The sequence below is a fragment of the Lipotes vexillifer genome, unplaced genomic scaffold, assembly GCF_000442215.2.
Source record: "Lipotes vexillifer unplaced genomic scaffold, Lipotes_vexillifer_v1.1 scaffold1021, whole genome shotgun sequence".
Classification (NCBI taxonomy): Eukaryota; Metazoa; Chordata; class Mammalia; order Artiodactyla; family Lipotidae; genus Lipotes; species Lipotes vexillifer.
In genome coordinates, this window is record NW_006790222.1 from 223121 (window position 1) to 240443 (window position 17323).

The following is a 17323-nucleotide window of genomic DNA, read 5'->3' on the forward strand; positions in this document are numbered from 1 at the left end:
TGAGTAAGTGATAGAGACAGATTAGAAACCCCTGTCTGATACCAAAGCCTGGATCTTACCATCATGTTTTATTATTTCATTAGAACTTTCTTTTCCCCCAAGTGAATTTCATAAATTTTCAAACTCTAATGGTAATCATGTCTTCAAATTCTTGGGAAGTTTCCCTAAATTCTGAATATAAGTTCTCCTCTTCCATCTATTCAACTTGGGTTCAAAAAAGAGCTATCATAGTGAAGCCAGGGAGATGGGTATGACCAAAACATGTGAGCAGGGCAGGTGGTCTTGTTATATTAACAATGAGAACATACAATAATAAGAGAGTGAACATAATGCTGCAACATTTAACTTGTATTTGCATTGTGCAGTGACGAAGGTTTATAGATCAAAGCATAGAAAAATGACAGAATTTTCATTTTCTTATGTTGTTGATGCATTCCTATAAAACCAAGTTTAAAACAATAACAAATTAATTGTCTAATGATACAAAATTTTGTGGGCAGTCTTCACAAAGGGAGGTTCTTTAATGGAACATTAAATGTGTGAAGGTATTCTCCACATTTTTTCATCATCTACAATAACTATCAATGCTTTTGTTTGTTTTTGTTTTTTTAAAATCTTGTGTGATTTTAAAGGTTAAAATTGAAAACCAAAAGTGCTCAGACTGCTAAGTAGTAATTTTCTCTCAAATATACCTGCATCATCACTGAATCAATTGGGAGTTTTTGACAAGTATAAAATGCAAATATTGAGACTCACGTGCTTTCTTGGTGAAGGTCTCAATCATATCACTGGGAGGTCCACACCCTGCGCTATTGCAGGCCCTGACTTCCATAAAGTACTGGGTGTCAGGCAGAAGGTTCTCCAGCCTGGCAGAGTATTCTTGGCTAGTGACTTGCACTCTGTGTGCAGCTGCTTCTTTATCATGGACAGCCCAGTACCGAATCTGCAAACATACAAGTTGAGTAATATTTTTTCATGATTCAGACAATTCAGTTGCAAAAATTCTTTTCAAGTTGTTCTGACACTGGATGTTGGCTGAGCATCATATTCTCAAATATTACTTAACGTTACTTACATTTCTATCAGTCTTAGAAAATGGCAAGGCACACAATGCAGATCTGATTAGAAGTGTCAAAAGCAAATTAAAGGCTCACCTCATTGCCTGAAATAGTCACACACAGATGAAAAAAGAGAAAAAGACAAAAATATGTGCATAAGATTTGCTCTCAAATACAAAACTGGTTTCTGTTTGGAAGTATTTGTCACAATAATTTATATCATTTATTTCCAGCTTTATTTGTGTTTACATGATTGCAAATTTGTTAAGGGCCATTGATAAACAAAAATAGTCATGTGGCCTAAACCTTGCTAGCTTATTTCAGAAGTATGTATATAAAATTATTTCCTTTGAACTTATATAGAGGCCAGATATCAAAGAAATATTATACCTAATAACTTGATTAGTTATAGAAATTATCTTTAAAATAAGTTTTTAAAAATTTCATTCATGTTGTGATTAGAAATGATTACTTTTACCAACCAGCATATCAATGACAGCCTTCCTTGTCTCTTAAAGTTTAAGTAAAAGCTATGAATTATAATATTCATTCTTCCAATAAGGCTGTTTTATTGGTTAAAAATCTATAATTACATCTCAGTTATAAATAAAAAGGAGAGGATTGTTTATAAGTATACTGCAATTTTATATTTTAGATGCCCTGTCTATAAAACAATGGGATTTTAATTTCACAATTAACCAACATACTAGAAGATAATATCTATTATTTATATAACCCTGAAGTTTTTATTTATGTAAACACATAAAAGAAATTATAAAATGGAACTGGATGGCTCAAATTCCCTTAGTAACAAAGTGAAGTTTATATGAAGAATGAGCACATTTCAGAACAAAGGCTAGTTACTACTTGCTTATTGGTTTCCTTTGTGATATTTTTATTTTGTTTACTAGGGCTCATTTTTTCTGATGCCAATAATATATTTCCTAATAATTTTGATGGAGTCTCTTTGGCTTTTCTGTCCTGTGACCAGAAGGATGGCTTCAGAACCAAGGAAGTGGAATATTACAAGTGGCTCCAAAGGCAGATCTCAGTTGGCAGAGAAAAGCCTTTATGAGGATGGGACCCTCCTTGTGAAGGTATGAGTTTCCTGGTGTTGGAAGCATCCAGGCAGTGCCTACATTCATCTGAGAAGGAGGAAGACGGCCTATATTTTAGTGGAAATTTGAACTGTGTGACATGTAAGGCCTCTTCCACTGCTTGACTGAAGAGAAATAAAATGAATATTTATATTCTAGTGAAATGCCAGGTACTAAAGTAGGATCATCCATGTGTATTATTTTCTCAACAAACCAATAATGGTAGTATTTAGCCTGTTTTATAGCAATCAAAACTGACATCCCCAAGGTTTAGCCATTTTTGTGTGGATACTGGTTGACTGAGAGCACATTTTAAAATTTTATTCATTCATTATAACAACTTTTCTATCCCGTTTAAAGAGGAGAAGATTTTTAACTAGACCATTTCTAAAAGACACTAAGTATTAAAATGAGGACTTAAAGTGACAAAATTTTGACATTTTACCCAAAATTCCATGAGGCATTTTGGCAATACAAAAGGGAAGAACAAAATTTTCTTTAATTTACTCTTTGCACCTATATCTTAAATGGCCAATTATTTTATTCATCTGACTTTGGCAGGGATCTAAATTACACAGTCTCCATTGAAATTCACAATAAATTTAAGCAGTGCCTTAGTTATGCCCTGGTAACTAGGGAACAGAGAGAGTTACTGAGTGTATCAAATAATCTCTGACTTTCTTATCTTAGAATACGAGATTTTTTACAGACACTTTTACAGTATTTTAAACCTCTACTAATGAAAGCATCTGATACAAAATTATTTTGGTTGAATAATCTGTCTCTCCTTAATTTAAAGCATACCTTTAGATTTAACTTGCAATGTTTTCAAAGAATTCTAAAATAAATAGTGTATATATGTAAAATGTAGCATTATTATTTTTTTTCATCTGAACTAGGCACTGGCCATGCACTTAGAAATAATTTCCAAATAGATAATTTGGACCACTGTGTTTGATCCCTGCAGTGAGTTGCCCATTGGGGTGAAGAACCAATATTAATCTGTGAGAAAATTGTTTGGAGTGAAGGGTTGAACCTGTAGTCACGGAGCAGAACAAATGCACTCCTTTTGATTAATCACTAGGGAGACCAAAAGGCAGCCTGGATGAACTAGTGGAAAAAGATAAATAAATGAAGCAGGTCCTGCTTTACGGACAGTAGACCATAAATTCATTTTCACATGCTAGAGCAACATATAGTGTATTTATTTCTATTTAACACTGTGGCATTATATAAATTTAACTCTTTATTTACATGTTCCTAAAATCTCCACAACACCCCATGTCTAGTGTTAACTTATCTTAGTGTTTATTAAACAATTATGGAATTACCTCATTACTGGTCTCTACTATTGCTAGGTTATAAAGTCCTTGAGGACAGGTATTCATTATTTCGAATGTTGTGTACCTAGGACTGCATTTGATGTATGGCACTCATTCATTCATTGAACAAATATTTTCTGGGTATCTACTTTGTACCAGCTATGTGCTAGATGCTAGGAATATAGTAGTGAACCAAGCAAACATGTTATTTTCCTCCATAGATCTTATAAATAAAGTAAGAAATCAAAATGTTTAAGTTCACATAAAATTACTAATATATTTGATGGGATGATCTAAGTGTATAATTTTGTCCCAAGAAAATTTACTCTTTATAACAGTATTGGGAAGCTGAAAAGAAAAGCCTCAGAAAAAGGGCTAAATCATATAACAAAGAATAATTATAATTTCCATACATTTATGAACTACAATAACACCACTTTTGTACAAAGATAATAGTTATATCCCTTCCGAGGAAAATTTAAGAAATTTGTAGGAAAAGCAGCTCTTTAATCTCATTTTCTCCAAAGAGGCTTAGAATAAAACCTGGATGTTACAATTATGGAAGCATTTAAAGATATTTAGTACTTTTGAAAATTAGGCTTGCTCCATTTTATTATTTTCCACTTCAGTAAACTTTTGTATCAGATTTCCAAACTTTCTTCTTCAAATTCTGAATTTTCTGAAAAAAATATCTTCTGACAGCTTGAATATTCTTTTGTTATGGATTTAATACAGTTTTTAGGGAAAAAAATCTAAATACAGTTATTTAAGTGAAAAATGTCTAAAAAAGATATTATATAATAACTTTATATTATCCCAGACTAATTCAAGTATTAGTACATTCTGTGGGTTAGGAATAGTAATAATATATATCACTCAAAATCTGTATTCTCACACTTCTTGGAACCTATTCAAAGTTCTTTTTATTCTAGCCATTGGTGCAGGAACCAAACAATTCTATGTAGGCTTCAACCAGCTTCCCATAAGTACTACCAGTTAGCATTTTTCCTCTGCTATTGCTGCTAACTTCTCACTCCCTGTCTTGGGTCATCCTTGATGCTGCAGTGTGAACCTTGTCCTGCAATCAATGCAGGGAGGGGAGGTGATGCCCCTGGGGCCACTCTTAACCAATGGGGAATAGCAGTGGATGAACGCTTCCCCTTTCATTCTATGTGGGGTAATTCTCAACCACATTTATGAAGCTCCTTTAAGATCACAAGGGACGGAGTACCAGTGCCCACAGTGGTTGCCAACAAGACAAAGCATTTTTCTAACCTTCTCCTGTTCATTCTGCTTTTTCCTCATGTCTGCTCCCTGGGATCATATTTAAAACAAACAAACAACAATAACAACAAAAACACTAACTTCTTCTATACCTGTGTGTCAGACTTTGCTTTGGGGAGATCCAGATGAAGATAGATGGCTTCTCCAAAATAAGAAAATACAGCACTTCCTAAATATGAGCTTATGCTCACCATAATAATTTTTTTTTTTTTTTTTTTTTTTTGTGATATGCGGGCCTCTCACTGCCGTGGCCTCTCCCGTTGCGGAGCACAGGCTCTGACGCGCAGGCTCAGCGGCCATGCCTCACGGGCCCAGCCGCTCTGCGGCACGCGGGATCTTCCCGGACCGGGGCACGAGCCCGTGTCCCCTGCATCGGCAGGCGGACTCTCAACCACTGCGCCACCAGGGAAGCCCTCACCATAATAATTTAACTTTTAAAGACATCTGTGTAAACTACTCAGGATGGTTAATATTTTAAGATGGCTGTGAAATCAATCATCTGCATTAATCTCCAATTCAGCTGCTAAGAGGTTTTGTATTTATTATTCCTGGTAGAATATTTTACTTGTTTTCATTAAGTGAGTTCTCTACCTGCTGGGTGAGTAAACTAAGTCTTTTGTGGATTCCTGGGCAGGAGCCCAAATTTCTAATAAGCCTTTGATAAGAAATACTTCTTGCATTCTTCTAGTTCACCTACACTGCAGGAAATTAAGATTAAAAGTGGGGAGCTCTTTAACTAGGCCAGGCGGGGAAAAGAATAAAACTTAAACTTTCTACAAGATACACTTTAAAACCACAAGGGATTTTTTAAAATCCAATTGCCAGCAGTTCTCACTTGAAATGTCAGGAAATTAACCTTGAGATGGGGTCAATCACACAGGACTTGGGCTTTTCCAACTTTTTATTTATCTTATTTTATTAATGTCCTGCTTTTTTTCTCTGTTTCTTTATAACTTAGACCCATAGTACATTTTCATGGGAAGTGCAGTAGGGTATTAGTTTTCTTGATCGTCTATCTTGTTAAACCACCGGCTTCTTCCTTCATATCTAAAAATAGTAACAATAACCGCCTTATAGTGAGTCAAGCTTTTCCCCCATAAAGGGGCATTTTCTTACAGGAGAATAAATGTTACAGATTTTCTCTTTTAAGCTTTCATGATTGTCTCTTTGATATTTAAAGCTCTGTGTGAAAGACTTAAAGGCTTTTTAAAGAAAGAATAAATAGAAGCAATAATTCTATGATTTATTTCCAACATTTTTTTTTTTTTTTTTTCGATACGCGGCCTCTCACTGTTATGGCCTCTCTCGTTGCGGAGCACAGGCTCCGGACACGCAGGTTCAGCGGCCAGGGCTCACAGGCCCAGCCGCTCTGCGGCATGTGGGATCCTCCCGGACCGGGGCACGAACCCGTGTCCCTCACATTGGCAGGCGGACTCTCAACCACTGCGCCACCAGGAAAGCCCTTCCAACATTTTAAATTAACCATTCTCTGGAGAGGCAAGACCTAGGTTCAAGTCATTTTATACCAATTATTACTCAGATAAATATTTTTAACTTCAAGTTCTTCACCTTTAAAATGGAGAAAATAATAGTGTTTATCTCCTGGGATTGTGTGGATTCAATACGATGAGCTTAATTAAATGTTTAACATCATAGGGCTCAACAAATATTATCATTCTTATCGTTATTAACATTATCATCATTGTCATCATCATCATCGTCATCATTGTCTTCAAATGTCCAATGATATAAAACAGGGAAAAGCGTTAAACACAGGTTATTTCATTTATTCCACACAACAGGATATGAGGCATTCATTACTCTCAACTTTAAAAGTGAGGAAACTAGGGCCCAGAAAGTTTGAATAAATTTTCCACAAGGTTTCTAAGTGACAGAGCTGAGAGATAAACCCATGTCTGTTCAGCAGCAGAGCTCATAATTTTCTAGTATGGAGTTGTGAAATGTCAGAAATGTGTGAAACTAAACTTCTCCATGGCATACGGTTTTTGATCATTTGAGAAAATCCTAGCTGTTAAGATTATTTTTTGCTATTTAATTGAGAATCCTCTACTTAGCTTATTCCGCATCAAGAGCGTATATTCTGATTATTGTCTAAATTCACTGGTGCCAGTGCATTGTTTCACATCTCATATTTCCTTTTTACTCTGCATGTCAGAAATTATAAAATAGTCAACATATAATTCTCAGACAGAGAAAATATCTATTTCTGTGGTATGTTTTTAGCAAAGTAATAATACATCTTTAGCACTTTGAGTTAATGCATGGGTTATATATTAAATAATCATTTTTTTCTCTTTTTTATTGCTTACAAATAATATTAAAAAAAGAAGAAATCCTAAGTCCAAAATATGGCTTGAAAGCTCTAAATATTGATGTGTTCTCCCAAGATACCTCAGACTTATTTATTACAGGGCTTTCTAACATCTAGTGAATTTCTCTCTCTTTTCCATTTCCATTTCTTTTCTACCAGCTGCAAATGTAAGTTTAATAAGTTATGAATATTGGAACTTCACAGTCCACTCCTATAATTCCACTCTCTTGGTGACAACCTCAGCTGATCACTTGCAAAGATGATCTGAAAACACTTTGACATCTATACAAATCATAACCTATGATACCAAGAAAATAAGGTTCCTGTTAGCTTGTGAGTTTAAAACTTAAAACCTGGGGCTGCTTTTGTGGTTCTATCTCAGAAACAGGGTCTTGAGAAAGCCAGGTTGCAGCACTTTATTTGAGCATATTAGTGCTAACTAAGGTCAGTTGTTGAATCTCTTTGGCATCCATTTTCTCATCTGCAAAGGCAGGACGATGTCAGTTCCTCTTAATTTTCACTCTTTGTGCTTAAAAATATGAGATGACTTCACTTTTCCTACAAAATCAAGTCTAAATTTCATATTAAAGATCCCAGCAGAACTAGCTTCAATTCCCCAGGTCTTATTTCCATTGACTAAGACAAGTCCTCCCCTATCCTTCTGGATAAATCCTACTACACTTTTAAGACTTATTTTGAAGGAAGTTTCCTTTGAGACATTTTGAATGTTGTCAGTTTTCTGCCTTCATAGATAACATAATGGGATATATATTTAGTATATTTAGAAGTGTTTCCTTTGGAGGGCTTTTTGGAAGTGGAACTAATGAGTCAAATAGGGTAAAAAAAATTAAATTACCAAACTACGAAAATGATTTCCCAAAAACTTGAGATTCACCAGCATTTTATGAGAATGTTTGTTTCAAAAGATTGTGCTTAAGCCCAAGTGTTATTACCTTAGTTTTTATTTTGGCCAATTGTTTACCTACACACAGGACTCTACATCTCTTATAGATAAGTCAGTTGGGAACCCCTGCTTTACTCATAAGTTAGTTAATAAATGTCCAACATATTAAACACAGAGAATATAGTGTTAGTTGTCACATAAATCAGGACACAGAACGTTGAGAGATGCAACATATTTGAAAAGGTATGCTGATAATTATGAGCAAGTGTATTTAGTTTGGTAAAAATTGAACTCACCTGATAGCTTTCCACTATTTTTTCTACAACATGCTCCCAATGAACAGATATCTCAGAAGATGATAAGACTTTTACGCCTACTGCTGTTGGGGCTTCACTGGGAGCTGAAATTTGATGAGAACATTACATTCTTACATAAGATGCTTATTTCGTGGTCATCAGTAATACATGCACCCACACATATTCATATACATGAATGTTAATACAGACAGATACATATACATACACATATATACACACACTTTTACAAAATATGGAAATCCATAAGGATTTTTCTGATATCTGTGAGCAAGAGCCATACTAATATTTTTGTATTTATTTTAACTAACCTGTTTATGAAAGCCTGTGGATACAAATTAAAATTTATTATGTTTAGCTTATCAACTCTATATTGTCAAAGATAGGAAATTTGGTATTTATTACAGAAAATTAGTCATTACAATTAATTTTCAACTCTCTCACACTTCCTATTTAATATGAGCTAAAGACATACAGCAATACTTCCCTCTTTCTCTTTTATGTTTAAGCTAAGATCTTTTTTTTTTTTTTTTTTAAGATCCTTTGAAACAAGTTGTGACATCCACCACTTCTTGTGCTCAGGAAAGCCTTTATAAGTCTAATCATCCAACTGGGCATCTGGTCAAATATGTATCAAAAGGCTCTGTTCAGTGAAAAACAAAGTAATTTACATCCCTTAAAAAAATTGCACAAAGTAACTAAGGAAATCTTAAGCAGGAGTGATCAATTTTTATGTCTTTTATTAACAAGCCATAATCCTCTTTTATGCTAAAATGTCCTGCACATGAACACTGTTGTCCTTCCAAATCAAGGTAAACGTGTGGCACTGTGACTGATTTCTTAGCAGTAGCAGTGAAGATGAACACTTAAACAAGTTTTGTCACATGCACGTTTTATGAGACTCGAAACATTTAGGAAAGAAATGTAATTAAATACAGATGGCCATAACCAAAGAGATGACAAGCATGGCTGTTGCCTGATTACTTTACCATCGAGTAAAACAGTAAAAAAAAAAAAAAAAAATCATATTGGGTGAGAAGGTAACTTGTAAAATGCTTCACACTTTCATTTTCTCTGTGAGATGTACTTAAGTTGTTCAAACTATTGAGTCAAGTTATCATACTTCTGCCGAATCAGAATGAGTGTAGAAAATGTGGGATTAATTACTCAGGATTAAATAGTCCTGAATTGATTATTAACTTAGAAATTTCTACTTGTTATTCTTTCTATGTATTTCATTGACCTAACTTTAGAAAAGCATGCACGTGTTTGTGTGTGTGTGTAAACATATATACATATATATGATTGCCTTTCATGTTTGTATTGAAAGTAAAGATCATGGGATGATTTGAATAGATATTAAATTGTTAACAAATATGAAAGCTAATAACTCTCTATGACTGAAGAGCATAAATTCTAAGGGATAGCTAAATGTTTATTGTGGACTAAAATTAGTGTAAATTGGGTAAATTAATAGATAGTGTTTTTCCTCTAAGAGATCAGAAGGTATTTCACATAGTTTTAAGTTTTAAGACCCTTCCATTTTTGCTTCTCACACATGTGCAAAGGGAAACTTGTCCAAGCACAAATGTGTTAAGTCAGAAGGCAACGAAAATCTCTACTTGCCTTTCTAGCCATTAATTATTTACATAATGCACGTGAGTACAAAAGTATAATAACGAAGTCTTACCTTTTTAAGTAGGAAAATAAATAATAAAAAAAGTGTAGCAGCTTAAATGGGAAATCATAGAAATCAATGTAATTAAGTTTAATATAAAAATATGTATCAGTTAGCAGAGATATATTAAGTCCTCCAGAAGCATGCTCAGTTCAGTTAAAGTTTCTAGAAAAACAAAGAGCCAGTATCTGTATTTTTTTCCCCCGAATAGCCTTTCAGATATCTTTTTTCCCTTCCAAGAAAAAAAATTTCAACTGGTTTCTGACTCCTTTTTCATAGAATTATGCCTAAGTTCCCTTTAATGAAATTCTAGCATGCTACTGTAATGACAAAAGAAGTTACATAAATGATACATTACACAATTTTGAGTTAAAAGGAGAAATTTTATCAAAAAAATGTGTATGTTAAGATTCCCTTAAGTCTGGAGAATTTCTGACTGCAAAATTATAATCAAGAGTCCAGGAACAGGGGTCTAAGCCAAGGATTTTAGTGGAGATTTCCTAACTACCATAAACATGATCTAAAGGATGAAAGAGATTTTGGCAACGTTCCTGTCATTTAAATAAAGAGATTGACATTTTAATGTGGCTCAAAATTTACTAACTCATTTACTAAATGTGTGGTATCTTAAAAAGATCTTAATAAGTAGGCCCGAAAGACAGCAAACAAAATGCCTACTGGAGAAACAGAATCCCTCATCAGGTTAGTGGGGTCTTTCTTTCACCTACCATCTTGCGCGGAGTGGATGACGGCTGTGAGGCTGTATGGTCCATCTCCTTTGTTGTTGAAAGCTTTGACTTTGACTTGAAATGCAGTGGAAGGGCGCATGGTCTCATCTTTATGAACGTAGCGGCCAGTGTCTGGGTTAGTAACTGTCACTTTTTTCCATTCTTCCCCATCAAATGGCTTAAATGCCACTATGTAACCAAAATTGTTGCCGTAGTGGTATTCTCTTGACAAAGGCTGAATAGAAATGGAAATATTTAATAGGTTTAAGCAATACAGTTAACATGGGGAAAATCCTATGCAAACAATAAATATGCTACACATGGAAGCATGCTTTCTTGTAAAAACATTCTTAGTTCATACGTGAGAGCTGCCTGAAAAGGCCAGGGCACAAATGTGCTCCAACATGTGGTGACTTCATTTACCAAATTCGTTATTTTTGGAACACCCCACGGGGGCTCCCACTCTGGGCTTTTTTACTTTCAGTTCCTTCCTTCTAGGATGCTTTCCCATTTGTCAGAAGGTCCCTCTCTCACTTTCTTGAGGTTAAAAAGCCACTTGATGTTTTCCCTGGCCACAGGATCTGCCATTTCAAGACTCTGCAATAATCCATATAGAATCCCCCCACTTTATTTTTTTCTCTTTAATACAATAATAATGATCTACACTACATATTCTACTTATTGTCTACTTTACTGTCTCTCTCCTCTAGTATAACATAAGTTTCATGAGGGCAGGGTTATTGTCAGTTTCATTTACCTAGACTCTAGAACAAAGCCTCAAGTAGTATTTATTCAATGGATAAGTAAATGAGTTTTTTTAGAGTTGAAGGGCTATGGTAAGACAGTTAACAATGCTCTGGAATATCTGTACTGTAACCAAGCAATAGAAACTGGTCAGAGGAAAAAGAATGCGAAAGGAGAAAGGGATAACATTGCACTCATCTGTAGGAGGCTGGCTATGGGCCTCGTCTGACTCCAGGGCTGAAGTAAGAGCTCTGTTTTGCATTATTTTCTCAGAGTTATTATTACATAACAATTGCTCAATAAAGAAGTCTGTGTCAGCCCTAACAATCCATTATTTATAAATACTGACTCAAAGCAAGTTCTACTGAGTATCCATCATTTAGTCTTTTTTAGCCAATAAAGTAAATGTGCCCATTGTATATTGACTTTTTTCACCAGAATATCAAAGTTACGGTGTCTTGAGGAAAAACCTTGAACTAAATACAACACAGTAGCTTGAATATCCATAGGTTAAACAGGAATGTCTGTAAATGTACAAAGTTCAATGGGAAAATAAGTTGTTCTTGGTTGCACAATATAGAAATCCTGAAGCATGATCACAAGGATGTACAAAATATGATTTTACATTATTAATAGAATAGCCTAACATTCCCACCATAATTTAAACATTTTTCCTTATTGATAGTTCTATATTTAGTTTTTGCAATTTAGTAGATCAGAATTAGCTACGGAGTTTTCAAAAATTAGTGATTCTCAGGCCCTAGTCTCAGAGAATTGATTTCAAATTTTTGAAATAGGAATTCCCAATTCTGAATTTTTTGACAAGCTCCTCATCTTATTGTGACACATATATCTACACAGTTTAAGAAAATCAAGCCTAAAGAAAGGAGGAAGATGTTAAAATTTTTCCAATATCTTCACTTTTGTGTGATACACTGACACTAGAACTGACAAATCATTTGAGATTTGAATGAAGAAAAGGCAATTTTTTTCTAAATCTTACTTAAAAATGTGATTTAAATGCCAAGTATAAAATATGACTACAGAGCACAGAGTGAAGTCAATTTCTGCTAAATATCCATTTATTATATAAATCAATTTAACTCATGTAAAGAATAAAGCCTATCATTTTTCCTGTATTTCTCAGAATCCTTTGGAGCCTTAGTTGTGTTCTTTGACTTTCTGCAGTGATTAAATACTAAAAATATTTAACAGATACATAGAGCTATACAAAACATGTTACCTAGATAAATGCCAGATGTCTAATTCAGGCAAATCTATGTTACCAAAACCTTTCCCACCCCCAGTATCTCTCTCACTTCAAAAATTCAGCTAAGATGCATTGTTTTCCAGACATTATAGTCTCTGAAAAAAAGCTCCCTTTTGGGTCATAAAAATTTCATACAGTGTTTTGGACACCTCAATAACAAGTCATCTGGGGGGACTTCTAAGACTGACTAATGATAGATTACACATGGTGATGAAAGTAAGTCTCAAGTGAGAAAGCAAGCTCCAATTTAAAAACAGATGCTGATACAAAAGATTTTTTAACTGAATCTTTGGAGTTCTGAAAGTCCAGAGCAAATGTCATGAATTGCAATTGGGTTACCAGGCCACAGTGAGTACAAAATATACCTGGAATGAGAGAGTTGAACGTTTGTTTAATCTTTAAACCTACGGATACTTTAGCATCAATAATCTGTTTTGGTATAAGAATTGCACTAAGCCATAGAAGTCAGGTAAAATCTGGCATGCATTTAAGAAAAAATAATAATTTTAGTAATTTATTCTTGTTTGGGTTTGGGGCATTGTCTTTTATTTCAATTTATTTCAGGAAGCAAAATGGGTTTGAGCTTAAGTGTAGGTAAAGCAGCCTATTAACATATGCAACTTCTTAGCACTTACCGCCCATGTTATGGTCAGTTCTCTGTTGCTTCCACCCCCACCTCCTACATCTGAAGGAGCCACATTAGGTGCTGAAACAAATAAACAAATAAACAAAGCTATAAATGAGAGGCCCTGTAATTATTTTCTTATGTTAGCGTTCTTATTCACTTAGAAACTGTATATTTTTTCTTTCACCAGGAAAGACAAGCTGCACACATGATCCACTCAGATATACTAACAATGCCGCATAGCTGCTGTAATAATGTTTTACTGCCAAGAAAAGAATTGGTTCAGTGCCATAGGAAATGTACTAGTTTCCTTCAACAAAGTAGTGAAGCAAATTTGCCTCCCCATCTTTTTTTTTTCTGTGTCCTTTTATTTAATATGGTTTTGAAGGGTTAGACGTATTTTATTGGTAAAATATTTCACAGCTTGCTTTGAACTCTATGACCTAACAACTCACTGTTGTGTTAGTTTTATGCCTCAATCTACAAATAACTGTTAAGAAACAGTGCATGTGCATTAACATAGGATTATGCTTCCCTGAGATATCTGGAAACAAATCTAATGCTGTTCTTATGCTCTTATTTTCAATGCCTAAATCTCTTCTGGAACCCTGTCCCATCAGTGACTACAGTTCTCACCTACTTCCATCTTTTTATATCATCCTTCTATTTTTCAGTCTCTACTGTAATGACTATCCTTTTCAGTCTCTCCAGCCTTAAAAATCATCCTGTAATACTATTTTCCTCTTAATCTCACCCTTTCCTGTCACTGAACTGCAAAGAATGATATATGACTATTTTTATACTTCACTCCATAATCACTTTTTAACAACCTATAATCTGTTTCCACTTCTTCATATTACTGAAATCACTCTCTCAAAAATCACAAAATTGCTTTTAACCACCAAGTGCAATGGCCTCTTTGCTTTTCTCCGAGTTATTCTCTCTCCTTGGAAGTCCTTCAAGATGGGTGCTGTATCTTATCAGATTTGTATACTCTATCTTATTGTAGGCTTTACCTTATTGGATTTGCATCTAATTGGAGTTGTACAGATAATACTAAAGCATAGTTTGTTCCTGCACTCCAGGCAGTTGGTGGTGACCAGCTACCCAGCAACGCAGGTGAAGACCGTGGTTTTACTGAGGACATACATTTTCCCACACAACCGCTGTGGCTCAGTCTGAAATATCATTCCTGGCTCTTTTAACATTTTAAAGAACAGATGAAATGTCAGTTCTTCCATGACTCCCCAAATAGTCCTTCCCTAAAGGAAACAGTCACACCTTCTACAGAGTACTCATTTACTGAATTACAGATCCTAACAAGTAATTGTGATTCACAGATAAATACTTCAAAACTTCCTCTATGTTAGCCACGTAAATTCTTTGCTGAACTATGTACATTAATTGCACAGAAACAAACAAAATACAGGCTTTTCTTTATATCTTTAAAACTATATGGTTTCGTTTCCTGATTAAGAAATTAATGTGAAGTTTGAGAGATTTTATTTTATTATTCTATTTTATTTTATTATTTATTATTAACTGTCACCACTTGAGTGTTAGAAATTAAATTGAGTGCATGGGGGTGTGAAAAGGTAATTTACTTGTAGCACTTTAGATGAAATACATATTGAAGGCTGGGACATTAAAATACTGCTGGAAACCCTTTAAGCCCCTTAACTCATATTCTGAGGTTAAAATTTTACATGCTATACAGAAACAAAGAACATGTCTTATAATCAATGAATAAATCAAATTTTGTGTTTAAGTACAAATATTGTGGTCACAGGCAAATAATTTCAAAAATAACTCTAGAATAATTTAATTTATTATATTGAAATTTGTTGAATCAAATATTGCCTTCATCAGGACAAGTATTATTTGCCAAAGCATTTCACTATAATCTTTTAAATTATAATCAATATTAACCTTTGTTATTGAGAACAGAGCTAAAAATAGAGTATGTTTATGTTAGAGTGAATATTTTTCCCATTTCATCACTTTTAGTTTCAGGTCTAACACACTTCAAATAAGTAATTCAAGATTATTTTCATCCTCAAAGATCATCCATTGAGTTCACGATGCTGAAAATAAGACAAAACAAAAGCACAGAAATAAAGGTAGCTATATCTCTTTTTCCTTTTTTTTTTTGCGGTACACGGGCCTCATCACTGCTGTGGCCTCTCCCGTTGTGGAGCACAGGCTGCGAACGTGCAGGCTCAGCGGCCATGGCTCACGGGCCCAGCCGCTCCGCGGCATGTGGGATCTTCCCGGACCGGGGCACGAACCCGTGTCCCCTGCATCAGCAGGCGGACTCTCAACCACTGCGCCACCAGGGAAGCCCTATGTTTCTTAATAGAGTGTTTTATATCTTACTTGGAATAATAGAGTGTTTTATATTTTAATTTCCTTCTTTAAGCTTTGAACATTCATTTGTAGCTTTAGGAGCTAAGGGACATTTTTTCACAAGTGGAATTGGCATATAACCTACATATTTGACATGAATCTGAGTACCTAACTACTCTGTATTTGTATTCAGCCCTGCAGAAACAGGAGGACTTAGCCAAATACTGATTCCTTTCAGGGAAGTAAATTACCCTGAGCACAAGGAAGTTTACTTAACTTTAGGCTCCAAGGCATCTGACAGTGAGCAAAATAGACTTTCTCTTAACAATAAATTATTTAAAAGAATTTGAACAAATATTTAGAAAAAATACAAAATTCTTGAATTAACAATGAATAAACAATTAAAAATAGTGAGGCTTTTAAACTTGTCTTTTTGCCATGATTCCAGTCTAATAATGATTCCTTAATGATGTTTATATGAAGGCTTTCGTATTTCAGTTGTAGATCTAAAAAATATTTAAAAAGAAAATCAAGCTAATGTCATGATTATTCTTTCCTATGAAAAGAAACTGTTGCCAATTTTACTTGCAAATTTGAATGCTTAAATAATTTGCATATAAGTAACATTGGGGGCTTTGGCATTTTATTTAACAATGTACAAACTGCCTTGTGACAAATCCTAAATTATAAAAATCATGGAGTATAGGAAGAAAGGCCCTTGATTTAAAATATATGGACTACTCAGTTTTTGTTAATTATTGCTTTCCATTTTTACAGAAATAAAGTTACCATGAATGTAGCTTCTCATTTCAATTTCAACAGAATTTCACTGTTATTTAAAACAATTTTTTTTAGTAAGAGATTCAAAAGTAATTAATTTTTAAGTAATTCAAAGTAAGTAATTCTCTAGGGTCTAGATAAACAAAGGGATTAAAGCCTTACATCTGCTTTTATTCTATCTATAAATATATTTTCTTTCTGAAGTCATTAATAAAATCAAATGAACTGTATAATATTTGGATATTCAAATGAGTTCTTCATAATTCTTATGATCTCCTGCTCTGATGGTGGACCAGATTGCTAACATTCTTTATGCATCTACCATGCTAAATTGATGCTCTTCTCAGGTAAAAATTATATAGGGTCTGAAATTGTTCACAAAAACATTAATGTCTTTAGATCTTATCAGGCCAAAATTGTAGTTTGCTTATTAATCTAGACTTTGTTCTCAAACAAGAAAGTTAAATGGGCGTAGCAGAGTAAATCCGTTAACTGCTCAATAGAATGATAGTCTAAAGACAAGTCATCTGGGGGAATGTTTATATGGGCAGAAAAGAATGCTACAAACTGAAATAAGCATAATGCATAGTAAATTTATTATAAAGAACCCAAACTGATTATGGATTTTTCACTTAAGTGAAAGAATGAACACTTCCTAGTTTATCTCAGTGTATTAAAAACAAAAGCATCTAATACATATGTTAACCTTGTTTCAAACAAAACAAATTATATTTGGTAATATATTTTTCTAAATTTTAATATGCAAATATCACAGTAGCTTTGATCACTACTTTTCATTATCCTCTATTAACTTACAATTGCAAGAACCATCCTCTTTCCC

The 17323-nt window shown here is 34.2% G+C and overlaps 1 protein-coding gene across 1 annotated transcript in view; it reads right to left on the reverse strand.

Annotated features, from left to right (window-relative positions):
• Positions 1 to 17323, reverse strand: part of CNTN1 (contactin 1) — a 164411-nt gene that overhangs the window by 51331 nt on the left and 95757 nt on the right. Inside the window, exons 15-18 of the mRNA XM_007463263.1 lie at positions 13367 to 13437; positions 10718 to 10952; positions 8294 to 8397; positions 757 to 943 (exon numbers count right to left, since the gene is read on the reverse strand). Of these exons, the coding sequence (XP_007463325.1) occupies positions 757 to 943; positions 8294 to 8397; positions 10718 to 10952; positions 13367 to 13437 (597 nt within the window). The remainder of the gene's footprint in view (positions 1 to 756; positions 944 to 8293; positions 8398 to 10717; positions 10953 to 13366; positions 13438 to 17323) is intronic.